The 27,091-nt window shown below is 45.9% G+C and overlaps 1 protein-coding gene across 1 annotated transcript in view; it reads right to left on the bottom strand.

Annotated features, from left to right (window-relative positions):
- Positions 1–4,473: 4,473 nt before the first annotated feature.
- The window catches only part of LOC119404019 (GTPase HRas), a 58,823-nt gene continuing 36,205 nt past the window's right edge, over positions 4,474–27,091 (bottom strand). The window contains exons 6-9 of the mRNA XM_037670646.2: positions 21,148–21,187; positions 14,222–14,382; positions 8,923–8,999; positions 4,474–5,504 (exon numbers count right to left, since the gene is read on the bottom strand). Of these exons, the coding sequence (XP_037526574.1) occupies positions 8,928–8,999; positions 14,222–14,382; positions 21,148–21,187 (273 nt within the window). The 3' untranslated portion in view covers positions 4,474–5,504; positions 8,923–8,927. The remainder of the gene's footprint in view (positions 5,505–8,922; positions 9,000–14,221; positions 14,383–21,147; positions 21,188–27,091) is intronic.

The following is a 27,091-nucleotide window of genomic DNA, read 5'->3' as shown; positions in this document are numbered from 1 at the left end:
CCAGCGTTCACTTTCACCTTTAATTTTTGCCTCGACTAATTTCTGCACGATGGATTTTTGCTCTAAATATATTTCCCATATTTGGTTGACTTCGTCCTGTGGCCGCTTCTCTTTTTTTGCCTGTCTGTGCTCCCGTGATGCCTCACGTCGCTTCTCGATCGCCTCCTGGATTTCTTTGTTCCACCAACTTTTTGGCTTTCTCTTTCCTTTCCAACAAATAGTTTTCTTCTCTTTATCCATTTCTTTTGTGATTATATGTAGCAGCTCACTATACTTCCAGTCTTTTCCTGGCAGTTCGTCTACTTTTTCTTCGACTCTTGCGGCTACATTCGTTATTTGTTTGTCATTTAGATACAAGCTGCCAAATTTTGATTCTATGTTCTTATTTTCAGTTTTATATCCCATTTGTAATATTATGCGTTTATGATCACTACCCAAGCTGTTAATGCCTTCCTCGTCTATTCTCATCTCTCTAAGTTTGTCATATATTCCTTCTGTCATGAGACAATAATCAATGCTTGGCTCGGAGCGCCCCCACGACATTGCGGCCATAGGTAGCAACAGCCCCCCGTGCGCAGGCCGTAAAGGAAGGAGCGAGCGCGCGCCTCCAGACCGGCCGTGGCGAAGCAGGAAAGGGTAGAGCGATGAGAGAGGTAGAGAGCAGGGACAAGATTCTCTTTACCCCTTTTGGGCAGTGGCAGGCAAAGCAACATGAACAAGGGGGCAAACTCAACAGGCAGCCTGATAAAGGAGGTGGACGACAGGCACTGAAGGGAGGGGACGGGGGCTGGCTTAAGGGGGGCGGGGGGGGGGGGCGATCGCCGCTACCGCCCCCCCCCCCTTTTGGATCCGCCGCTGCTATGGTTTCAACGGAAGTTTTGCAATTAGAGCACAACACCTACAAAGGTATGAGCCATCTACTGATCCCCACTAAAGATACCGCGACGCACGCGACCACGCTCGCTGGTACAAAGTACGCACTCCTGTCGGACTCACGCAGCCCACCCCCCCCCACCTCGATCCCCATCCCGCCGGCTCCTATCTCCATGGGCCCATCGCACTAATGAGACGGCAGGCTCGTTTCATCTCTGCTTAAGCCCCGTTCGTCGGCAGCGCTCGCGCGCTTTCACTCGGACATGGAGCATACGACGCGCGGGGTGATGTAATCGCAATTTGGACTTGATAAGGAAGATCATGGCGAAGGCAAAAAATTCGCGTCGGAGTGTCTATATAATTGCTATCGCAAAAAAAAAGAGCAATATAGCTGCGGGCTAACATCGCATGAAAGCACGGCAACAGCCTGAATTACGGCACATCCGATTATGGTGGAAACGTTACTGTTTTCCGACATCGCGCGCCGAATCGAGCAAGTGGGACCAGTGGCGGTGTCGCGAATTTCGGTCGCCGCTATGCCTTGGCTCTGAAAATTTTTGTAATTCGCTTTGTAGCAAACATCCACGCGGTGTGGCTGGTAATTGCGAGCTGCAGCCCCCAAAAATATCGGTCGACTGCCTAAAACTTGTTTCAGCAGCGCCCTCATCGGGAAAAAAAAAGAAATAAAAAAGCTTTCACTTGCTGTAAATGGGCCCGTTAGTTACGCTAGCTCTCACCTGGAAATTTATTCTATTCTTCACGGAGTCCTAAATAGCATCTTTGAAGCTCGGGATCAGAGCGAGTGAGCTCTCCGATAACAGCCAACAAGCGTCGTCTTTTTTCTCGCCGATCGGGATGGCTTGCCACATACCCGCCTTGTCGATGACATCCGCTTCCTGAACGATCGCTTGCAAGATAACTCAAGCTCGTTACATCTACTGCTACCGCTTCTACAACTAATCATGCTTGTGACTTGACACGCGGCGATAAAAAGAAAAACACCATATCGGGCGCTAACGCACAGCATGCGCGAGAAATACAGAACTACACCGCGTAGTCACAGAACACTCTGCCAACATTGCGCGATACGATGTGTCGTGGTTCATGGTTCCCGCATGCCACGCATTAGCCGGATTATCTCCCACTTCACCGCTCCGAAGGCGATGACAGCATCGAGGTGCGCCACTTCCCCGCTGCCGCAGCGGCCGTTTGATTTGAAAAATGCGTTCACAAAATATCGAGCCAGCGCTACGGCGACTTCCTTTCAATTTGAATAAAGTTACTGTGGATTTTTTCCTGATGGGAGCACAATTTCCCTGAGTTTTCCCTGAGAATTTCCAGACTACCCAAAATCCCTGAGAATTCCCGGTTTTCCCGGTAGGTAGACACCCTGAGTCCACTCAACATGCAAGACCACCAACTAGCCCAGTTGCAAACCATTCTAAGAATTACCGTTCGTTTATATTAGACCACCCTTCGAGAGAGTGGTGGAATTACAATGATATCAAACAGAATTTGCCATATAGCAAAGATAACGTTAATTGTTGGGGGTTGGAGCATCGTTTTTGTTCCTAATTATCACCACCTCCTTTGCATGCCTTAAGTGATGAAGACTTCACAGAAATTTCCGGGTCTGATTTATCAGACTTGTTAGCTAGCCTTCCATCAGCGGCTCCAGGCCCTGATGACATCACGTTGGCCATGCTGAAATTGATAAACAAGGAATCCCAACGTTATTTACTACATGCAATAAATTACTCAATAAGAATGGCTTTTATCAGATCAAAAAATAGCTAAGGCGATACCATTACTTAAATTTTTGGGTAAGGGGTATGCATTGGACAAGATTAGGCCCATCGCACCAACTTTAAATTTTGTAAAATTGGTTGAAAGAGTTTTAAATATTCGTATCATAAATTTCATTAATGAGACATAAATCCTAAATTCATCCCAAAATGGCTTCAGATCAGGATGCTCTATCGCGCTTGAAAGTCTCATTCAATAAGCTAGGCATGAAAGAAAATATGCTGCATTAGTCACTCCAGATATCGCAATAGCACATGACAGCGTTGAGCACATAGTTTTAGATTATCAGCTTCAAAGCTTCAACTTTCCAAAGTATATTCAGGCATGGATTGCTGAATTCTTACAAAATGGAACATGTTACTGCGTCCAAAGTGACATTTCTTCAACATACTCCCAGCAAGGGGCAGTCCTTTCCCTTATTTAACATCTTAATGAGTTCTATTCCACAACATGAGGACGTACACACACATTTATATGCTAATGACTGCATTTTTTTCATCAGCAGATGATGTTCACAAGCTATACCAAATACTACAATCTTACTTATCAGCCGTAAAAATTTGGCTTGATGGTATATATACATCTGTATTTAAATGTCAGCAGGTGCTCTGTACTAACATTTCCACTGAGAAACCCTATTCACATTTCACCGTCTTATCTCGATAATATTCCACAAGTAGAGAATATAAAATTTTGGTGTGATATATACGGCCGATCTATGTCTTGGAAGGCTCACACTGAATACATCGCAGCGACGGGTGTTCGGGCGGTTGGATTGTTAAGCAAGTCGATTAGGTATGCAGAGAAAAACGCTTGTGTCAATACATTGCATGCACGTTCATCCTATTCTTGAATTTAGGTGTGTATTGTACGCCGAGGCTCCTGCTTATAAGCTTCATCCTCTGTTATTCTCGGGAGACAAGCCTTGAGATTATGTTTAGGTCTTCCTAAACTTGTTGCAATCAAAGTCTTGTATTTAGAAGCTATGCTCCCCTCCCTTGCTACCCATTTTAAATTGTTAGCGGTACAATTATTTCTAAGGCTGTATCTCGTGCTTTCTTTTAGCCATCCAAATGATGCATCACCAGTCTGGGAATAGAGCATGTTGATAAAAAAAAAAGCAGTGCACACTGTTGTACTCTGGGAAAGTGGGTGGGGTTCCACAGAAAGTTTGGAAACCACTGCCTTTTGCGAATGAGCTGACTCTTGTAAAGCACAGTAATGTAATATTCTCAGATTCCCACAGTGTGTGGGATATGCATAACAAAAAAGTTTGCAGCTTTCCTCTTCAACTTGATTTTATTGTACACTGCCATTATTGCATTCCCCCCCCATCTCAATATGGCCACAGCGGCTGGGGATAGTGCACAGCACTGTGGCCGATCTCCGCTGCAAGGAAGAAAAGCCGGGAGGAGGTTATGTGCAATACGCAATTCAAGTGCTTGGGCGTGCATGCAGTCTTTGGCAGCACTGTAGCACATACAAACTTCTGACAGTGCTAGATGCGTGATAATGCACCAGTCGTCTGCATGTGTGTGTAGGTCTGTGAGAATGACCTGAGGGGCACATATTGCTCCCCGTAACAATATCTAACAACCACTGTGAAACCAAAGAATGAAAGGGGCTCTTCAAATTTAAATGTGAGTTACATTAGAATAAGCAATAAATTTCTTCCCAGAGGTCAGATCATCATTGTCTGTGTTTGTAATATTTGCCAAGTCCATCGGCAATCACGAGGACTGGCTGACCAATGCGAGTGCAGCAACAATGTTACAAAAACACAAGTGCACAAGGTAGTGTTAAAAAACAGTTTATACAAGTGAGGCTTGTGCTGAATGACTCGAATGCAATGGCATGAAACAACCACAGTGTCACAGCCACATTTAAATGTCATGAACCCATACTTGCTGTGCCATTGACGCACAACAGCAATGAAGAGAGGGGCAGTAAATTCAAAGCCTTGTGACACTAGCATACAAACTAAGCGGGAGAGTTGTTGGCATCGCTTCCCTCACATGCTTTGGCTTGTTGAGTCTTACCAACATTGACAATCATCATGCAACTCCAATGCATCCTTTTCATTTATACACCAAAAGGCATGACTGAAAAGCTACTGCAGCAACCGTGTGGACAAAGAATCAAAGAAAAAGCTTAGACAAGCTATACAACGATTTGCTTTGCACCAAGAATGATTAGCTCCACAAGAGCAACAGCTTCACACCTTGGCAGGAAATGTAACAAACAAACGATTGGCTACATTACTGGACAAAACACTATGGGAAGTACCAAAATGAATCAAGACCAAACAGTCACAGTTACATGGGCCAGAGCGCACATACTCCAGAAGTTGGTCGCTTGGCATCACCTGGGAAGCACTAGGCGCAGGGCTTTGCATCACGAGGGCCAACATCACATCACCCGCCCCCCAGCCAAACGGTGTGCGACCAACCCGGATACATAAGAAACCCACCACAAAGAGGTACTCTGGCAGGTGAGAAGATAAAAAAAAACCCACAAAAACATGACTCCAAAGGTGGGACACATTAGGAGGGGTATAATAACAAGAGGCAGGCAACGTACAACTGAACATGGTGAATGAAGACATTCAAATTACTAGACCGCCCATAAAGTGGACAACACGTAATTAGAACAGGGTCGCCATGAAACACACGGCAGAGCACACATCGTGGCCAGACTGCTGCAAGCTGGCGATCCAAAGGCGTCCCTTGCACATTAATAACAGTTTGCATCCTGCAACAAGCCATCGCCTCCTGCTGGCATGGCAACAACGGTCCTGACGATGTCCTCGGTAGCTACGCACCCACCTGCAATGCAGCAAGAACAAAGCCCCACATTTGCTTTCAAAACCATCCAACGCCGTTGTGATTCAGCATGTTTCACCAGTAGATTCTTTTATTGTACGACATCACATATTGGTCAGACCAGTCATTGCTTCACTTGCATGTAAGAAGGGCAACCGCCCAGAGGTCAAAATTTCGTTCTGGTATTGCAGTTGCACAAGAGTCCACAACGAGGATGTAGCCATGAGAATTTTTCGAAATAGTGCTGTAATAGTGCAGTTACATGCATATGATGATCAAAACGCAGCCGTCGCTCGTTTTGCTTTGCTATGCTCTGTTCGACAGCTCGTCTCTCCTTAAGAACGAAGAGCAGGGAGCAAGCATACTTACTAGCAGACAAACAGGTTTTTGTGGCACTATTTAACAGCGTCTGCTACTGGAGAATATCACCTAATCAGCCAGCTGACCGGAAAGCTGACAAGATGCCAGAAGGCCCGGAGAGAAGTACGGGACTGTTTTTTACAGCAAAGCTGTATACCTCTTGGTCTGAAAATTTCATGGCGTCAGCCCAAAACTCCTACAGCGCCAACTGGGCAAATCCCACTACTCGCCACAGACACTTGCGTGCTCCTTTGCTAGCAGATGCACGCGCTCCTTGCGTTTTTACCGCGGACACTGAGGAAGGGCATTTGGAGAGGTGGACAGACAAGCTGACGAACACATTGTAGCAAAGGAAAGAGTGAAACGAGCAAATGCGCGTAACTCCGCTAGCGATCGCTGTAGACTCATGCACACCTGCAACGCCAGAACTAAATTTAGATCTCAGGGTGGTTTAGGGGCCCTTTAACAGGTGAAGGCAAATGGTAGGGATGGGTAAATATTCGGGCGTTTCGAATATTCGAACGAATATTAAAGTATTCGAATTCACTTCGATATTAATTTATATTATTCGAAATTTCGAAGTACTATTCGAAATGAACGAATATATGTATGTTTGACCGCACATAACCCCCCTGTGAAAGTGGTTTTGCTGCAGTGTCGGGTTGCTGTGCCGTGAAACAACCCATCCAGGGGAAATCTGCACTGCCGCGATGCCACACTTCAAGGTGAAGTGTACATATTTTTTAAAGTTTAAAAGCGTATTATAAGGGCTTATATGTGCTAAGGATAGTCATTTTTAAATTGTAACGTATCGTACCCCTTATAACTTGCACTCTACTGCTATTCAAATCTTGATAATATTCAAGCTTGCTTCCACTTCATTTCAAACCAAAAAAGTGACATTCAGTCATACCTAGTTCCAACCCTTAAATATAATGTGCAAAGGTCATGACAAAAATGCTCATTTTTCATAATAATATGAGTTACATGCTATCCAAACTATTCGATTCGAAATTAATCTACCAAATCACTATTCGCTTCGGATTCGCTTCGAACCTCAAATCCACTACTCGCCCATCCCTAGCAAACGGCATATCTTTCTCTGCAATCAGACATAGTGCATAGGGTTCAGTATTCCATTCAATAAAGATAATCATAAAACAAGCATCAAAACCGCATGATGAATGATAAGGCACCTGTCAACAATGGGAACAGCCTTGCACGTGTTCCTGGTGAAGTCAGGTTGCAGCTGCTTTGCACTTCACTCGAGGGCTTCAAATTACGTCGAACCTTTCCTTCTCTAAAAAAATTGACTGTTGGGCGAGTTGGTGTTTGGACGTACAAACCATTGTAAGTAGCACAATGAGGCACGACATCTTCTTGTCTCTTGTGTCCCGTCTTTTTTGCGCTCTGCTTTTATTTTCAGACAATGCACCAACACGACCACAGGCGACTGTGCTCGTCTGCTTCTTTCTGTTGTCCTGTCTCGTTGCGCTACTCACGATGGTTTATATGTTCTTCCTTCTCCCTGCCTGTGTTTCCCACTTTCATATATAAAATGGGAGACCCATCTAGTAACTCATTTAGTTCGTTCTAAGACTGCCATGGGTAGACCACGAAAATGAAGACACCAGAAGAACAGTGCCAATACAATGCTCAATGAAAGGAACAAAGTTGTCTTGCGGAAAATGGTTGCGGAACAAATCATGGTCAACCACAGCGAAAACAAAGCGATTATCACTACCATTACTTTAAAGTATAATAATAAAATATACCTGCACAGCTTCCGCGGCACCAACTCCTATGGATCGAAGTGCTGCCTGCGCATGCATTAACGGCGCGGACACGGCCTTGCATGGGAACGGCGCAGAGACTGCAGACTAGCCAGTATATTTAGGGACCGTAGCCCTACCGAGCGATATGCCTTGGATTGGATTCGATTTCCAATCAATATTAGTTGCCAGACGATGTAAGGCCTATGGGATTTAAAACCAAAACTCCCCGATGCCCTTTAGTCAACACAGCTTGTTTTCATGGACATTCGTAAGCAAAAGGACCTTTAAAATCAGCGTGACTTGCATAAGTATGTCATTAATTTCTTCTAGTGGATCAAATCCCACGAGGTTTTCAAGGATTACAAAGAGCTCACAGGTATTCAAGGAGTTTCAAGGGCACTTGAACTTATATTGTCACTATCAAGGATTATTAAGGATTTCAAGGGGCTGTGCGAACCCTGGGTCCAGGCGATGCAGGCCAGGTGGACAGTAACGTGAAATATGACATGCAGCCGAAATGCAAGGACGGGGAGAATGAATGGAGTGATTATGAGAGTAGGGCGAGCAAGAAAGTTGCGAGGAGACAATCAGTGTCGTCTGTCGCATAAACCATGAAATAACGAAAGAAGCACACAGCACGGTTTCTGTGGCAGCATTGACAGGAACAATAAACCAGCGCCACCCGTAGTAGCATCTAGTACGTAACAGCACGACTGTCGAGTCCACTGTTCCGTGCATGCGGGTGGCGTGTAGCCCTGTCAAAATAAAAACAGGCTCGTGACTATGGGTAACAACACAATAGCGTTAGTGCCTGCACTTGAAGAAAAAAGTCATCAGTGTCAAAAATAAAAAATTAGTGGTTCTTTTTACTCATTTATTTTAGAAAAAACTTCTTAAAATCGGTTTTGGTTCCAAGTTAGTTTTGTTAGTTCGGGTTGACAACAATGTTGAACCTTACAAGTACCTACCGGGAAATGCAAATTTCTTCCTTAGATTGGGAACTACGTAAAATTTGGTTTTGTGAGAATCAGTTTTAACTGTATTATTAAACTGCAGAGAAGTCTAGCCTTGATGCCATCTAAAGTAGTTCCCAAGACACAACAAATATTTAGGACAGGTGCTGAGACTTCTCTAGTATTAGCAAGGCTTGAGGACAAAGCAAGCCCAACACCCACACAATACAGTAAGCCTAAGGTTAACATGTGGACTGCATGTTAGTTCTGCATCTTGGTGCACACATCTCAGGAAACACTGTGTGAACCTGTCTGAAGGGTGGCCTCACTCACCTGTCCTATAAGATGAAGCAGCGCTTCTTGCGACCCTCCTTGCGATGCCTCTTTTTGTCCTTGCCTTTCCACTCGCGCTGCATTAGGAGAGTCGGTTGATTACGCACTGTTGCAAACCATGGCACATTATGACTCTGAAGGGTATGGGCACGAGGTAGTTGGTACAAGTTAATCATTGTAAATAACACCTAAAAAAACTGTGGCAAGAAAGAGCATAGGACCAACACTCCCTGCCAACATATTAATTGGCGTCTGCACAAACATATACAGTGAAATCTCTGTGATACGATCACAGTTCATACGAATTTCGGGATGATACGAATTTTTCGTTGGTCCCGGCCAAAGCCTATGGGCCTGCAATGTAATGGAGTACGGTTGTTGCGAACCGATTTTCACCCAGCGACGTTTGATACGAACGTACGCCATCGCCGAGGTACGAAGAGGGGCTGTCCGCGCTGTCGCGGAAGACGCGCCAAGGACGTGCGAGTGCGGGAATGCAAGCGTGCGCATGCGCGCCGCATCGCCAAATCGTCAGAATCATGGTGTAGGAAGAACTTTTTGTTACGGTCAGAATAAACCTTCAGAGACGCGTCACAACCTCCGAGATTGTGTGCGCGAATCTTTGAGGCTCTTATGTGCCTCCATGTGCCTTCGCGTTTAGATTACAGATGACATTAGCGTCATGCTTTTTTTTTATAACGCGTTGACGTGGGCTGCTGCCGTTGTACTGTGTTTATACGTGCCTGCTTCGTGCATCAGACATCCTATGAAAGGTGGACGAGGACTGAAAGAAGGCGAGGACGGTCTTGGCGAGGGAGGCAGGCCTCACAACATCAACATGCGTGACTGTTGAGGTCGCACTTGTGCAGGCACCGCTGTAGATCTCCCAAAAAACATCCCCAACACCTCCGCGATAACAACATCATGACACATGACCGTGGTTCTGTAATGTTGTGGCCTTGATCCATCGCTCCAAAGAGCTTCTTTTGTTACTTTCGCTGCGGTATTCAGGTGTCATGCAAAAAAGCATACTAAAATTTGGAAGGGGCTACTGCTGTCGCGGGACACAACGCACCTGGTTCATTAATTAAATACGCGGGTAGGGGCCGTATGTTTACGAGTGCTGGTAGGACTGCCGACATCTAAAACTTAACTGAAAATCATTCAGGGTTCTTCCTGATGTTCTTGCGGCGCTGAAAAACAATAAATAAAAATGTACGCCAGGTTTCCTTTGTCGCATGGTAATTTTGCATGCTTTGTGGCGATATGAATTTCGAATGATACGAATATTTTTGGTGGTCCCGTGAGATTCGTATCACCGAGGTTTCACTGTACTATTTGCAACAGGCTAAAAGGATCATTCATAGCTGCGGCTAGCACTGGTGGCGCGACCATTTGCAAACAACAATCAAACGGCGACTCTACGCAACTGATGTTCACACCTACATGCGACCTATACCCATCATCACACCGAATTCATGACTGCTCGCATTGCCATTGCCCCGTAAGATAAGCCGACTATCAAAAGACAAAGCCAACTATTCTACGAAGGAAAGGAAACGCCTTGCCATTATTTGGGCCAAGTCAAAGTTTCACCATTAACTATACAGCAGGCCTTTTAAAGTAGACCTGTGTGCCGTCGCCGTCGCCTTTTCTTGCTCGCGCTGCCGCGGCGCAATAATTGCGACGCGCCGCCATTAGTCTTTTCTTTTAAACCGAACAGGCAATCAGGACAAAGTACATCACTTCACCGGGGGAGCTCTTCTCAATGAGTCTGTGTAATGGACTGTCTATTTCAGCCCATGCTGATAGGCCGGAGCTCAGTGAGCGGCGTGCCCTCCGTTTTCAGTTTTCTTGTGTAACGTAATTTTGACCTCGAGAAGCTTTCACAACTTTCTATACAAATGAGGGGTACGGAATGCACTTCAACCATGGAGAAAAAAAAAAAAAAACAGACAGCTGAGCTAGTTGTTAAGTATTTATGTTAAAGAGACAGGACATGCAAACACGGACACAAGAGAAAAGTCAAGAGAGTGAAGAGTTATTTCTCATGTAGTCCGCCACGTGCTCCTGATTGATAGGTATCGCCTCTTGCCTGGGAATGCACAGATAAGTATTTGTGTCTACCTTCTTTTCTGGCGTTGTATGATTTTTCAGTTGTTAGCGGCACTTGTGGTGTCTTAACTACTCTCTTGTGTCCGAGTCTGCACGCACTGTCTTTGTGAGGAGCCCCAACATTGCCTCTGAAAACACAAAAATTTGGCAGATCTCACGTACCGTGGGAATCTATGCTATGCGAAGCATGCGCAGAATGGTGACTGTACAGTAATTTTTCACATTGAGCGGAACGTTATGGAATGACGCTAGAGAAATATGGAAGTGCTATACACACAGTCATATGTTGAAGAGTCGCATATCTATTATTTAACCAGTTGTTTACAGTTGTGTAACGATGGCAACAGCAACATGGGTGTTACCAACACCAGACGCGGTAAGCTGATATGCAGTGCTTATATTCTTCAATACTGGATAGTGCGAATCCGAACAGGACATAGAAGGAACACAGATGCACAGGACAGGCGTTACTCGCAACTGAGCTTCATTCAGGCAAGCTTCCCTAGATATATACACAGCCGAGTGGCACGCGCAGGCGCACTGCACGTACGTTACAGTCACAGTTACAGATGTTATGCTTATACTTGTCCGTTATTACGGAGAACGCACGCACGTTTCACGAACCCCTGTGTATGTGTAGAAGGGATTCTTGACAGTTCTTGAACAAGGTCATCGTCACCATGATCAGTGTGCACCAGCAGCTGGACCGGACTTGTTAATCGGATCCGTTCGTGATCGCGGCTATGAGGAGGCAAGTGTAGTGGAGTACGAGGTATAGTGCTGCTGGTGGAAATCGTGGATGCCTCTTACGATGAAATTATCTATGATGCCTCCTATCGTGGACATGGCAGCGAGGTCTTTTGATGCTCTCTCCACATCCAATCCGTCTTTCACGCACTATAAGGACCAAGCGTTGTTGGGTCTTGATAAATCAATGTTGAAGTCACCGTAATGATGAGAGGCCTGGTTCTCTCAGCAGGTTTATTGTAGGAAGCACAGACGCCGGTTTTTGAGTAATCCACGTGATCCACGTTGCGGACCACGTGGACGAGTGGATAGTAGTTGAGTGTCTTCTAGGGTGTTCTGTGTTTAGCTTCCTCACTTTCCTTGTGTCCGCCGCTGTGGTGTAGCGGTTAAGGTGCTTGGCTGCTGACTTGAAGGTCGCGGGTTCGATCCCGGCCACGGCGGTCACATTTCGATGGAGACAAAATGCTAGATGCCCGTGTTCTGTGCGATGTCGGTACACGTTAAAGAATACCTGGTGGTCAAAATTTCAGGAGCCCTTCGCTACGGCGTCTCTCATATCATATCGTGGTTTTCGGATATAAAACCCTAACAATTATTATTATTATCACTTTCCTTGCATGCCAATGTGTGTCTTCGCGGTTACTGTGTTGGTTGAGACTCTGTATCACCTCTGGCACATACCCGCATAAAATTAACTCTGGTTTACGGGTATGTGCCACACGTGGCTCAGAGAAAGGGTTTCATGACGTACGCGACAGGTATTTTGCATTATTCATGTCATCATCAGTGAATCCTGTTCATCATACTCTGATCCTCTGCTGTGACAATTTTGGTATATTAAAAGTTATGGAGACGACCAGGAGAGCGCCCAGACGTAGGCGGCTAGATAGATAGATAGATAGATAGATAGATACGTAGATAGAAACTCCCAAAGTGCCTGAGGTTCGCTAAGAAATGCTTCGCATTTAAAATGCGGGCAGTTGGCACTAACAAGGTGTGGGTTCGAGCTAGTTGGTCCTCCGAGGTGTTGGTCGTGCAAAGTTGGTTACAAGGTGTTGGTCGCGCAAAGCTTGACAGCGAAGCACGGGCCCGTTGACGCTTGTACTCCCCATCGACCGACACGTCTAGCTTCGAGATGCGCGGCTTCCTCCTCTGGAGTTTCTTTCACACTTTTTTCAGACACCCCATGACTCTCTGGACGCGATCAGGCGCAGGCAGGCTATGCACTATAGGCTAGAGGTTTCACGCGATGTCTCCATCGGTGGGCGTGGCTTAGCTACTGCGCATGCGCAGCTCGGCCAGGTGGTGCGGTATCTGGTCACTAGACGACAAAATGCTTGCTTCCTCTTTCTTTCTATCTTTTTTCTCTCTCTTGTTGATGTTCTCTTTGTCTCTTTTTCGTTCCGCATTTCTCTCGCTCTTTCTCTCTAATTCTTTCTGTGCTACACTTTACTCTCTTCCCTCCCCCTTTCCTTCCTCATCACTTCCCTTTCCCACCCCTTGCATCACTATAGTACTATACAAGGCCATACTATTGGGCGCGAGGACATACCGTGGCGCCACCATGTGGAGGCATCCCTGTGACGTGCAAGGTTCGATTGCTGCGCCAGCCCTCTCCTGCAAAGCCTGCAGCCACTTTCCAGTCTCTTTTTGTTATTCTCATTGCACTTCACTTCAACGAAATCAGTAAAATACTGCGGCGTCTTTATCACTGACTGTACGAAGTGCTAAATAACTACTTTGAAAAAATGTTAAGCTCCTCATAATGCCTTAGACAAAGCCCTGAATGCCGACGTCATTTGCTACGGCCACCTATGTATATATGGAAGCCACGGTGGCAGAGTGCGCTGCTCTTGTAAAAGGTAATGAACCATTATTATTGATTACTTATTATTATTACTCATTATATATTATTACTGATGCGATGATCCCTCTTGTTTTGAGGCAGTGCTTTGTCTGCTTCGTTTGGTCTAGGCTAGGCAGTGCAGAATAAACAAGATAAGGAGGAGAGACATGGCCATTCTCAGCATTCAGCAGCTTTTCATTGTCCTCATGCACTGCGCACCACCTACACCACTGGTAGGGTCACAAGCCCGTGCTAAAGGCATTCGCAGATTTCAATGCATCCAGGAACACAAAAATGCCATGTCATCTTTTTGTGTTCCTTTCTCTATCTTTGACATTTATTAGTACCCAATATGTCAAGCAGTACTAACTAGGTCAAACTTTAAGTCTTCTGATGTGTAGCACGAGCACCCGACAAAACTTGCTACAGGTTTTACCTTCTATCGTTGGAAATGTGAAGATGACACCACCACTTTGAATGGCACGTCACTGTGCTAAAATTCCCTGACAGCAGGTGTTGATGGTACCATGTAACTCCTATACACACAGCAAATGGATTACCCAACATAAGCAGCATTCTGAGTGCACTTACGTCTTTGCGAATTTCACGAACAAGCGTGTAGAAGGCATCGTCGACTCCCATTCTGGTCTTGGCACTTGTTTCGATGAATGGGATCGCATAATTCCGTGCAACTTCTCCTGCTTGCTTCATGTCGACTGCCCGTGTTGGCAGGTCACACTTGTTGCCCACCACTGCACACAAGCACACACACAAAACGAAAAAACAGACGCTAATCAGGGGAGTAGCCAACTACAAGGATGGACAATCAGGGCAAACTTCACAAATGCTTACAAACCTAATTTAGTGTACTTATAATTTAACATGATGTTAACACTTGGACTAATTCAATTAGTGGTAGCAGCGGTACGAACGAAGGCAGCCTCTGATGATCATTTCAGTGATGCTACCAAGGACTTCTGATTTGAAGCAATTTATGGAGCAGCAAAATTTTCATTTTGGAGCACTTTAGCGCAGTGAAAATTTCCATCTTGGAGCCCATTTGAGCAGGTAATTTCGCATCTAGGAGCACTCTGTAGCGGTTAATTTCACATCCTGGAGTCCACTGGAGAAACAAGTTGCATTTACATTCAAGCACCTGTATAATTATTATGAGGCTCTTATGAAGAGCTAGAAATATTTCTATTCATTCAAATCTCATGTCGAAAATTATCTCAGGAGCACTCCATATTTCACTCGATAATGCAAAAATAAGGGCGTCATGCAGTTAAGTGTTCTGGAATAAACTCTTCAGCGATTATTTTTGACACTAGCAAAGAAGCAGAATGAACACTGGATCAATAAAGTTTTACTTCATGAAAAAACACTCTAAATACATCTATATGGTCATATATGGTTATCTATATGGTTATCAGCAGACATGGTAGACAAATGCCACGACGTACAACAATGCCTCAATGCTAAACAGTCTTGCTATCCCTTACGCATCCCCCTAAGACGACTCCAGGGCAAAAGCCAGGTTCTTTTTCTTCTCGATCAATTGTATTGCTGGGTGCAACATGACGTCACTTAGCTAGCCTCAAAAAGCCACCCTCCTCAGACACTCCCTTCCCTCTTTCTGAAGCCTCTCTGTGCTGTAGAAAGAGCATTCTCGCAGTACTTCCAGACTTTCGCGCATGCACAGAGTTTCCTAGAAGATAGAGATCCTCTTGGAGTCGAGCTTCCTCGAAAGTGTACGGAAGTGCGTTCAACAGGGGGGGACTACATGATAGAACAAACTTTGTTTTCCTTTTACAGCGAAGCGTATATGGCTAGGACAATGTGTTTGTATGCCGAAAACTGCCTAGTGCCCTCTAGAGAGCAGTGCAAAAGAAAAACTCACAGGGTTTTCTATGCATTCGCCTAAAATTATTCGAAGGCGAAAGCCAGTGGCGTAACTAAAGTGGTTGCTTGGGCGAGTGGATGCTTGGGCATGTGAAGCAGTGGCGTAAATCCAGAAAAATCACAAGGGGGCACACACATCTTGCCATGGCGGCCATCTTGTTATAATACAGGTGTAATTTTTATTTATATAAAAATTAAGATCATTTTAAAAATTGAAATTACCTGATGAGCATGTTCCTAGCTCACGTAATTGCATTGTTCTACTGACTCTTCTCAGAAACCAGTCGAGCGGCAGTTGTGATTTCAAGTCTCAAATAGCTGAGGGGTATTGAACAGAAGTACACACTACAGAATAAACAGGCATTTAAAAAAGTTGAGTGCGCTATACTTAACTGTCAAGCAATTTAAATGTATAGTGTGCAAAAGATAAATCTGAAGGGGGACACATGCAGGGGTGTTCTTCTAGCCTGAACACAAGGGGAGTCAGGACCCCCCTGACCCCACCCCCCCGGGATTTGCACCAGTGGCGAAAGCCATCTTTTTCTTTTTCTTCTCACTCCATGTAATAATATCTGGGGTTCTACGTCCCAAAATCATGATATGTATGAAAGACGTCGTAGTGGAGGGCTCCGGATATTTCAACTATCTGATGTTCTTTAACGTGCACTGACAAAGCACCGTACACGGGCCTCTGGCATTTTGCCTTCATCGAAATGCGACTGCCACGACTGGGATTGAACCCACGACCTTCAGGTCAGCAGCTGAGCACCGTAACCACTGCTCCACCACGGCGGACTTCTCACACAATGTTTTGATCCTCCCCCGCCCCCCCTCTGAAAGCTTTCTGCACTTAACGTGGTTTTGCACCACCTCCATGATCCGAGGCATCGCAAACTTTCTGCACCTCACCTGGTTTTGCACTGCCGCCATGATCGGCGCACCAATCCCGGAGGCAGTGCAAAGTAACTACATCATGTGATGACATCATCACGTGAAGTCACGGTGTATGACGTCATGACGACGTTACAAGTTTTGGCAATCTATGACGTCACCACGTGATTTTTTGCATCAATTGTGGGCGCCGCCGACGGTCAATTTTCGCGTTTGAGGAGGCATCTAAGGCTTTGGCCTTAGATGCCACCTCAAACGCAAACTGAACGCGGACTGAACGTTAACAGCCTTGCCATTAACACCCTGGCCTTGCATACCAAAATGGCCTCCACCACGTCACCTCTGTGCCGTGCACTAAACAGCTTCGCTGGTCATCCACTTCACAGAGTGGAATGGCCTCTCAATTTTTTTCTCTTTTTATTGCGATATCACTTACATGGACACTCGACGAGTTTTGGCCGTTGCAGTCATTTTCTGTATGAAGCACAAATTGATAACATCACCCTGTGCATCATATGTTCTACCTGCGAGCACTGGCGACGAACACAGCTGCAGCGGAGATAAAACGCGCCAGCCATGCCAGTCACGCGGAAGGTGGTGCGATATCATCAACCCACGTGCGAAGCCTGCTGTCGATTACACAGCAAACAAAGAGGAAAGGCCCCGCCCGTCTTTCGTAAGGAGAATGAAGGGACGCCAGGGGGTGGGGGGAGCTGCGTTGCTCAAAGAGTTGCGTCACTGGTGCGCGTGCTATCTCGAGGCATCAGAAGACGGCTAGTAAACTTGCTGTGCCCTCCATGCTTACTTTGAGTTTAAGGAACTGACAGCACGAAAACTGCTTCAGTCCCTGGAGCAGCCATATTTCCTTAGACCAGCGTTTTGTTGAGTTAAGGGAGATCGGATCCAAAAGAGTAAGCCGATAGCCTTACTTTGTACAGGAATACAATTTCTTGGTACTGCATTAATTGATTTGCCCTTAAGCGAAACTGGCTTTTTTTTTTTAACCGTCAGCTATTGACCCTTGAAATCGAGGGGCGGACGTGTAAAATGGTGTAGCCACTTCACAGTGGGCCTTCCGAAGCCAGGGGCCACAGCGACAGGCCCACTACCCATTAAACACAAAACCTCTATCAAACGTTTTATAGAGGTTTCGTGGGTACTGGCAGCTGTGCATATCAAAACCGAATCGTGAATTGCGGCTGCTCCAACCAGGAGGCATGTTTTTATTAATGAGATGACATTTTTTTTAAAAAGGAAGCAAAAAATTCTAATTGGGACCCTAGCACTCACGAGCTCGAAAGGGCAGGGCCTTTTTAGGGGTATTTACCGCAGGAGTGATTATGTACAAACCTTCCGTGGTGACGGAATTCCTTCTGAGGTGACGGAAGGAATTGCGAAAAATCGCTTCTGGATAAAGATCCGTGGGCAAAGCATATTTGAGGAAAAGTTTCCACGCGTTCCCACCGTTCACATGCTCTTCCGTAAACGAGAAGCACGGAAAATTCTATAGGGTTTGATATATCTATTGTTAGCGCTCTCAGATTTTATTCCGCGATGTCCAGAAACGGAAGTGACAGACATTTTAGCGGTACGCGTGCAGCTATAAGTGAACATTGCTTTAAGTGCGTGCCGTGCAACACTTGAAACGAGCTACCAGCAGCGTTTTTGGAACAGACTATGTCCCCTGATGAATCGCCGCCACACTTTCTCGCTACCGATTGGCCTAGATGTCACGAGTCTGCGCGAGAGCGCGCTTTGCCGTCGAGCCAATTTGCACAACAGAAGCTGCGTCGGCACTGCGGCTTACTCGGGACGCACGCGCAAGCGCTGTTTATTCAGCGAAATAATCCATTCAGCGAAATAATTCTTAATCCATGGTTGCGACTTTGGCTGCCCCAAGATCAAGTTGCACATGTTCTGACATGCCGGCGGTGCGATTGCCGGTTAAAGACACCCCCCCAAGCCCGAGACTCTGGCAAACTACGCAATTTCCGTCGATATTATCAGGATGGCACAGTAAATTCCATTTGGTGCACTTTGGTGCAGTTGACACAGGAGTGGAATCCCTGCCAATTGCCTGAATACATTTTTTTTATTTCCTTGGACTGTTTCATGTTAAGAGTAAAGTTACTTAAAACATAAAAGAGCTTGTTTGAATTTCACTAGTCCATACCTTCCAAGTTTGGAGAAACTGAATCCGGGAGATCTACTCAACGAGGGGAGGGGGGGATACTGCGATAGCAATTATATGGACACTAGGCAGTTTTAGAATAGCGTACGCAAAGCTTTGCGTTGGCTTTTTGTGCAACTGCGCATGCGTCGTACGCTAACCGCTTGCGGGCTCCCGTTAAGTGAAGAAAATAGCGAGCCGCAAAGCTAACGCTAACTTAGCGTACGCTATTCTAAAACTGCCTACTGTCAGCGGGATTTTGCGGTCGCCGCTGATCTGTACAGAGTCCCAACCGATAACATCACATACGCATCGTCTGTTTCATGTGCGAGTAAATGCGCGCTAGCGCTAGGGACGAACGCGGTTGAAGCAGTGATGTAACGACCCGGCTGTCACCGTCGCGCGAAGGGCACATGCGATAACATCGCTCCGCGTGCGAGGCCTGTCGTCGCTTGCTTACCAGTTATTTCGTCGGGCAAGGGACCATAAGGGGCGCCATTGAGACGGGGACGGTCACGAGCGCTGGCGAACATGCTATCTCGACAGACATCGGTAACGGCTACCCTTTTAAGTGATGGGCTCTCCACTTAAAGCAGTAGATGACACAAAATTTTGAAGGCAAGATAACTTGTGGGATAAATTTGTGTGTAAACAAACGCATCATCTACGAAATATTAACGGCTGATATAACCTATAACACATTTAGGATCAATTTTTAAATTGCGTGTGGCGCATCTGTACGCGAAACGTCCCACCTTGCGTCACTGTGACGCACGGGGCGCGCAATGCACTGGACGCGCGGGGCAAAACTGGATTTCCGGGAGATTTTGCTATGACCCGTACAATCGGGAGAAACGTTCAAAATCCGGGAGTCTCCCGGGTAATCTGGGAGACTTGGCAGGTATGCTAGTCTGTTCATGTAGTTAACAGTAAGCAATAAACAAAACTTATAGGAGCTTCAATAAGACTTCGATTGGGACAGATTGGTGCATAACTTTCATATACCGTATTTACTCGCATAATTTGCGCACTTTTTTTCGCGAATTTGGAGCTCCGAAAAGGGGGTGCGCAAATTACGCGGAGATTTCGCGAGCACATCTGAAATAACGCACAATATATAGTCCTAACACGCGCGATATAATACATTAAAGAAGAAAATAAATTATAGCGCAAACGAAGGGTTTTTAACAGAATTAGCACGTACTTTAACCAGCCAGATTCGGTCATGCGCGGTCTAGTCAGAATCACTGGTTGAGAAGTGCGACTGAGAATCATCGCCGCGGCCGCTGTCACCGCTTTCCCAAAGCGCGTCGTCCTTGGTTCCGTCGAGTGCGTTGAGGCGTCTTGTTGAAGCTCTTCGCGACAATTTTGGGAGTAACGAGGTGCCACGGCACGGCGATACCGGTGGGCCTAAGCTCTCGCACATATTTGAAAAGGTATTCTCCAACGGCAGGAAACTTTCCATGCTTCGGTCCTCGGAACGGTCTCCTTCCCGGTCTTGTATTAAAAAGCGAACTCTTCTGCAGCACGGTTCCCGTTTCCTTAGGCAAATTCTATAACAGTGAGCTTGAATTTTGCCGAATAGGTATTGTAGCTCAGCGCAAGAGAACAGTGAAAACGCAACTGGCTGATCGCGAAACCTAAACTTCCGAAATCAACGAAGGCTGCGTCGCAGCGCGGACACAGAGGAGGAGGGTCAGCGCGGGAAAATGTTGGCGCGACTGGCCCTCGCACGCCTCCGATGCAGAAAGTAGTCAGTGCCGTGTCGCGTGCATGCATTCTCAAGGCGGGAGAACGCTCGAACAGTTCCGACAACCGGTGAACAAATTAACGGTTGGTACGGTCTCGGCAGTTTCCAGAGAATAGAACGAAGTAATCGGAAGAAGGGACTTCGCACTCGCCGCCTGCCTTGTGTATGACTGCGCTCGCCTGCTCGGTGAGGGCCGCAGGGCGCGGCCGTCCAAAGTTCGCCCCGTGCGCGCGCGCCGGCGAGCTGGCTCGAGCGGGGCGGGGAGCGCAAAATATGCGAGTAAATATTTTTTTTTAGCCAAGCTGGCTAAATATTAGGGGTGCGCAAATTATGCGAGGGCGCAAATTATGCGGGTAAATACGGTACTTTAGTCTTTTAACCGATATCATTACTCCTTGGTTTTATCAGTCAACCTACCGAATTTTGACATGTTACTGATGTGTGCTTGAAAATTTTTAAAATCAGTTTTCATATATATATCTGTACATGTGTGTCGTGAACAATACATCAGTTGGCAGTCAGCGCTCGTGTGCCTTCCATTCTTCACTGTGTTGCCTTTCCTTCAGCCCTTACTAGCTTGCGCTGCAAATTCTTTAAAAAAGAATAGCATGGAGAAGACTGGCTCTTTCTCACTATCACTCCTGGTGTACCGTGTTAAAGGTTGTTCATACTGTAAATTATCTTTTTCCGCAGACAAACTGTGCACTGATCATTACTGACTCTGCAAACAAAGCATTTTCACAACTGCTACACTACAGAGCCTGGCATACTGAAGAAGCATGCTGAAAAGGCAAACCTACTTACAGACCATGGGCACGTCATCCGCATCTTTAACCCTCTTGATCTGGAATCGTAGAAAGAGTAGGTTGTGAGAGCAAGTCATTTCATTTCATTTTTATTCCTTAAAGGCCCCATTGAAGGGGTATTGCATAAGGGGTGGTTACATACATGAAAAATCAAAGCTATATTTTAATACAGTGCAAAGTGATCTGTTACGGTGGCCAACAAAGTTGAGGGACAGGTGATTGCTGTCACTGTTGTGATAATGTAAGCTAGTTTTATTTATTTATTTTATTTATTTACACTTCACCTACATCGCCGTAAGGCATTGCGTAGGGGAGGTACACATGGGTAATAACACAGTTAACAATCGATGTAATAGTTACAACAACGACAACGATACACAAGATACTTTTAAGAAAAAAACACTCGAATAACAGTGAATTACACAGATTATAAACAATGACACAGTCATACATTTTAATCACCTTAACGCTTCGAGGCAACAAATCATTCTTATTGGCAGTGGTATTGTGGGCATTGTTAGAGGGAAGAAAAAAAGGTTTCATTATCAGTTTCATTAACGATGTCGTCCGGGAGACGGTTCCATTCCTGTATTGTTTTTACAAAGAAGGAACTGCCAAAAGAGTGGGTTTTGTAGGGGTATTCTAATATTTTCCGTGAATTATCTCGTCGATTTGAGACGTACGTTGGTGCTAAGAGATAATCAAGGGGGTTAATGGCATTTCTATTGTAGTAAATACTATGAAGAAATTTAAGCCGCAGTTTCTGCCTCCTCACCATTAGTGGCTCCCATCCCAATGTTTGTTTTATTTCTGTTATACTTGAAAAGGAATTATAGTTGTTGCTAACAAATCTGGCTGCTTGATTTTGAATTTTTTCCAGTCTGTCAATCAAGTATTGCTGATGGGGATCCCAGATTACACAAGCATAATCCAGAATAGATCTAACATACAAATGATGAGTTCCACAAATGACTTGCCAAGCATAAGCAGTGCTAATATAATATCTGGGGTTTAACGTCCCAAAACCATGATATGATTATGAGAGACGCCATAGTGGAGGGTTCCGAAAATTTCAACCACCTGGGGTTCTTTAACGTGCACCTAAATCTAAAGACACGGTCCTCAAACATTTTCGCCTCCATCAAAAATGCAGCCGCGGCGGCCGGGATTCGATCCCGCAACCTTTGGGTCAGCAGTTGAGCGCCATAACCACTAGACCACCGTGGCGGGGAGTATAAGCAGTGCTGGGTATCTGTTCTTGGTGTAGTATTATGGATAAAACAGACAATGCTATTATCAAGATGAGTGAGTACTCAACTTTGGAGCTAAATAGATATTTTAAACTGATAACTGCACTGGGTGAAGTGAAAAATTTTTTTCATATAGACAGAATGTTCCAGTGATAAAGGTTATTTTACTTTTGCCCAATAAACAATCTTCCAGCAAATTAACTCAAACTGTCGTGCTACTTAACACTTTCCTGTCCGCGAGAAAATAGGACATTTTTTAGTACTCTAGCAAACAATTTCTCCACTGCTACACAGTCCCAGATACTATAATATACGATCTGAATTTGTAGATCAAAGAATGACCTTTCTAACGGTATTAAATTTAGGCAAACATTTCTGAACGAACAATCTTACGAGCAAAAAACTTTGACAGGAAAATTTTTAACAAAAGTGAGAACACACTGTAAAAACATCAATGCTGCTTTGCACCAATGCACACAAGAAAATTTCAAATTAAACATTTTGACCAGAAATGTCATCCCCGAAAATATAAGCATTCTGTCTGCAGATGTTATTTAGATGTAAAAGAAGGTGTCAGCCCTAGTGGCTATCATGCTACCGTGCAATGCTGTTTCGTGATGCGGTAAAGCGCAGGTTTGCACTGCGTGCTTCGCAGAAAACATTTGTTTTATTGCGATAGCAATTATATGGACAGTCTCGACTGGTTTCTGCTGTCACCGTGGTCATGCACCACATAGGTATAAGTATCTGCATATATATAAAAGTCCCGAAGAAAAATAATTCAGAAAAATGCTTCCGAAGCGCGGAATCGAACCAGCGATCTCTCGCTCCGCAACGCGTGGCGCTAACCACTACGCCACAAAACGCAGATCCTTCAGGTAGCAAACGGCGAGCGTTATACACGCACCCTTTACCGCTGGCAGTACTCAGAGACAGCAGGCGCTTATCAGCGTTTCTTCATTACCAGTGAGATGGCGCGAGGAGCGCAACGGGCGCATTTAAAAGTCATCGGCGAGCTCGCTCACTTCTAATATTTGCGCAGGCAGGGAGAACCTTGCCCTTCCGTTGTCTGCTCGCGCGGTAATTGCTGCTGGAGGGGGGGGGGGCAGGGGGGCAGATGTTTCTGCAGCGTGGCAGTACTCAGAGACGGCAGCTGCTTATAAGCGTTTCTTCATTAGCAGTGAGATGGCACGAGGAGCGCAACGGGCACATTTAAAAGTAGTCAACTAGCTCGCTCGCTTCTTATAATATTTGCGCACGGAGAACCTTGCCCTTCCGCTGTCTGCTCGCACGGCAGTTACTGCCGGGGGGGGGGGGGGGGGGGCAGATGTTTCTGCAGCGTAGCAGCGCGTCCATCACGGGCCGCTTTTCTTGCTATCGCATTCATTGCTTCACCCTTGCGGCGAAACTGTGACTTTTTTTCTGTTCTACTTTTCACTTAAGAGTATGCATCCATGTATATTTATAAGTGGTGTTGCACATCTCGGCGATGATTTGTCAAGTAAAGAACAGCATGAAATCAACGGTTCTGACGAAACACTGTGCAGCGCTACAAAGCGCAATGCCCAAGTCCCTTCCGGGTCGTCTTCTCGCACTAAACTGCACTCGTTGAGCAGCTGCCGGGAAGCGGTACCGAGCAAACGATGTTGACACCCCGAAGATAAGAATTCTGACCTTTAGAACATGCCGGATATCTTTCGAACGAAGATAGCAGTGACGACTAGGTTTGGAGATAAAAACGAAACTTAACGGCGGCTACATGTTCACATTCCGCGGCTGTTGGATGCACTTTCACTGTATGTGCTGAAGTCCGATGAGCCAAAATCATCTTCCGAGTCTGCGCTGCTGCCATCATAAAAAATTCTTACTCAGACTCGTTGGAATCCATCGAAATATGCCATTTCCGAGAGGCAGGTGGCGCGATGTTGATGCCATGTTTGAAGCTACAAGCACTCCGCCCTCTTGACTTAAGTGGCACTTCAGAGCTCCCTCCCCGGTGGCAAAAATAAACAAAAAGAAAACGAAAATAGAAAAATAGTTCCCATTTTATGCAATGGATGATGCTAGTTGTCCGTAAGCGCTTCTAGCACAGCAAAATTTGAAGCTGAAAACCATCAATAATGGGCTATCGATGGTATAGGTTCGGACAGGAAAGTGGGATTGCACAGACATATTTCAAACAAACGTTGAAAGTTGGGCAAGTTGGTACAGGATCATCTGAAAAAACTGTGCAGCAGGATGGGACATGAAGAAAAAAAAAAGAAGGGACAAACAAGCGCAGTTTTTTCACAAGATGACATTTCACACATTATGAACTGTTAGGTATGTCATGTGTTTGGGCATGTGCAAAGCACAATGGTGATTTTTCGAAGCCAATTGGAGCCTTACACAATTTGTTTTTCATGCATACGAAACTCGCAACAGATCTACTGATGAACACCAGCCGTTGCAAAAGGACATCACAGGAAACCACGCGTCGGACTCTCGAAGCTGTCTGCTCAATACTTTGTAGCACGTTCTGCTTGGTGCTGTTTGCTGCTCGAGCCTAGGAGTAATTAATTAAACGACTGTGAGTAATAGCCCGCTCTTTGCAACAGCTGCGAATTGCTCGAATGGTTTCGGAGGCATTTATCGCGTTTGGAGGTCAACACTTTTCGCCTCTGACGTGGTGTCTTGCCAGCACCTATTTCACAGCGCCGTGTCTGCATTGACATGTTCTTTCTACACTTGAAAGAAGCGTACACACAACAGTCAGCACATGCAAGTAGCAAGCTGCACGTGACAGATGATGGTGGTGAGTATTCAACGTTTCGTGACAGTCATCAGTAGGGCTCTATGGACACGGCACTTGCCTTTCAGGTGTGAAAACGTGCCTTCAGCCGAGGCACTAACCACGTGCGATGTCCCCCTAGCAGCACGCTAGAAAATGTAATATCGTCGCCCGTTGAGTGCTTACACGTCTGTTTGTTACTTTGAGAAGAGCTCGTCCGCACTTACAAACGTGTGTGCTCCAGGGCACCTTATTGCAGTTTCAATACATGCATCAACACAAACGCCTGAGGCAGTTATTTTGTGCGAAAGCTGCTAGTCACATTTGTGAAATCCTATGCCGATGACTGCTGCACATCAGTAACTGATGAGTGGTTACCTCCTTTTTTTTTCTGTTCGCAAAAGTGGATCATTCAGGCGACAGGGGTTTGGAATGGTCAAAAATCATGGGCAGCGTGTATCAGCCTTCCGCTGCCGGGCACATCACGAGTGCTGGGGACACTCAGGATGCGCCCAGCACAGCCTTGGATGTTCCAACTGAAGTCCACTGTTGCGAAGAATGGCGGCAGCCCAGTTCACCCATAGGCTCCTGGTGCCGGAAAACTTGATGTAGTCGTAATGGGTGAATCCCTAGCAGAACACAGCAGGTCATTCCCATTATGCAGCATCAAGAAATAAGCCAGCCTGGAGCACTAAATTCGGAAGAAAAGGATGGCTGCACCTGAGCAGCTACGTACAACACAGCGTGGCTTGCAACTGCCCGGTGACCAGACAGAGCCCCATGTGATGTTGCGCTCACTGTTGCCAGAACATTCTGTGGTTGACGCGAGATTTTCATTAAGTGCTGCATTTTATATTTCAGGATTAATTACAGGCCTACCCTATCCCTTTAGTCAGGATAAGAGTACAACAAGGCACACGTTTTCTTCGAAGACCAATTGTTTTCATTGGTTGAACGACTGGACTATCCCTTTAATGCAAGACGCAGTAAAGACACCACAAGTAGAATGGTAATAGCCTGAAACCTGAAGACGAAACAAAGCAAGGTAAGATCACTATTGCTTGTTGGAATACAGTCGAGCCCGACTATATCGAACCCGTTTATATCAAATTATCCCGTATATCGAACAATTTCTAAACACGGTAAATTTACATTGAGAATATATAGCAAGAGTTACTGTGACATTGGACGAAAATAGCAACGACAACCGATATGTCAAACCCCATGTACCTCAAAAGTGCCCCAGCAACTTTGCTTTATCTCGCGGTGGCGGGAAAAACTGCCAGCGCCACCCTAGAAAAAGTGGATTAGACCCAGCTGTGCCCGGGCGAACACCCCCCTGCAAAAAATGATCCTGGCCCGCTCGCAGCGCTTACAGCCAATCGGAGGCCATCGTGCCTTCTCCGAGGCGCGGAAGCGGTACCAGTGAGTGCCATTTTTTCTTTCTTTATGCTTGAGTGCCTGCTGCTGCCTCTTTTTCCTCGAGTCCTCATTCAGCGTGGTCCGTGCTGGTGGTGTTGCCTGTTGGCGCTCTGTGAACTTTCTTGGCGTGCTGTCATCATGGCTTGTGCAAAAAGGTAGAATTTGCCATTCGCCGCAAAAATCGAAATCATAAATCGAGTCGAGCGCGGTGAGAAGTCCGACGTCGCCGCCACGTACAAGATCCGCGTCGCCGCCGCGTACGGATCGACATTCGACGAGTTCGACAGTGCGGACGATGATGTCGTCATCATGGGCCAGCTACAAGATGAGGACTACGTTGTAGACGTCGTGCCAACCACGAGCCAAAGCGACAGCAATAAGGAAATTGACGATGGCACATTGCCTACATCCTCCGAAATGATTAGTGCACTTGCGTTGGTCCGGCGCTATTGCGTGAATATGGAAGGCTGCTCCAACTCGGACAACGTGGAGGCGTGCGT

The sequence above is a fragment of the Rhipicephalus sanguineus genome, chromosome 9 (assembly GCF_013339695.2).
Source record: "Rhipicephalus sanguineus isolate Rsan-2018 chromosome 9, BIME_Rsan_1.4, whole genome shotgun sequence".
NCBI classification, from domain to species: domain Eukaryota; kingdom Metazoa; phylum Arthropoda; class Arachnida; order Ixodida; family Ixodidae; genus Rhipicephalus; species Rhipicephalus sanguineus.
This window is presented reverse-complemented; position numbering and strand designations above follow the sequence as displayed.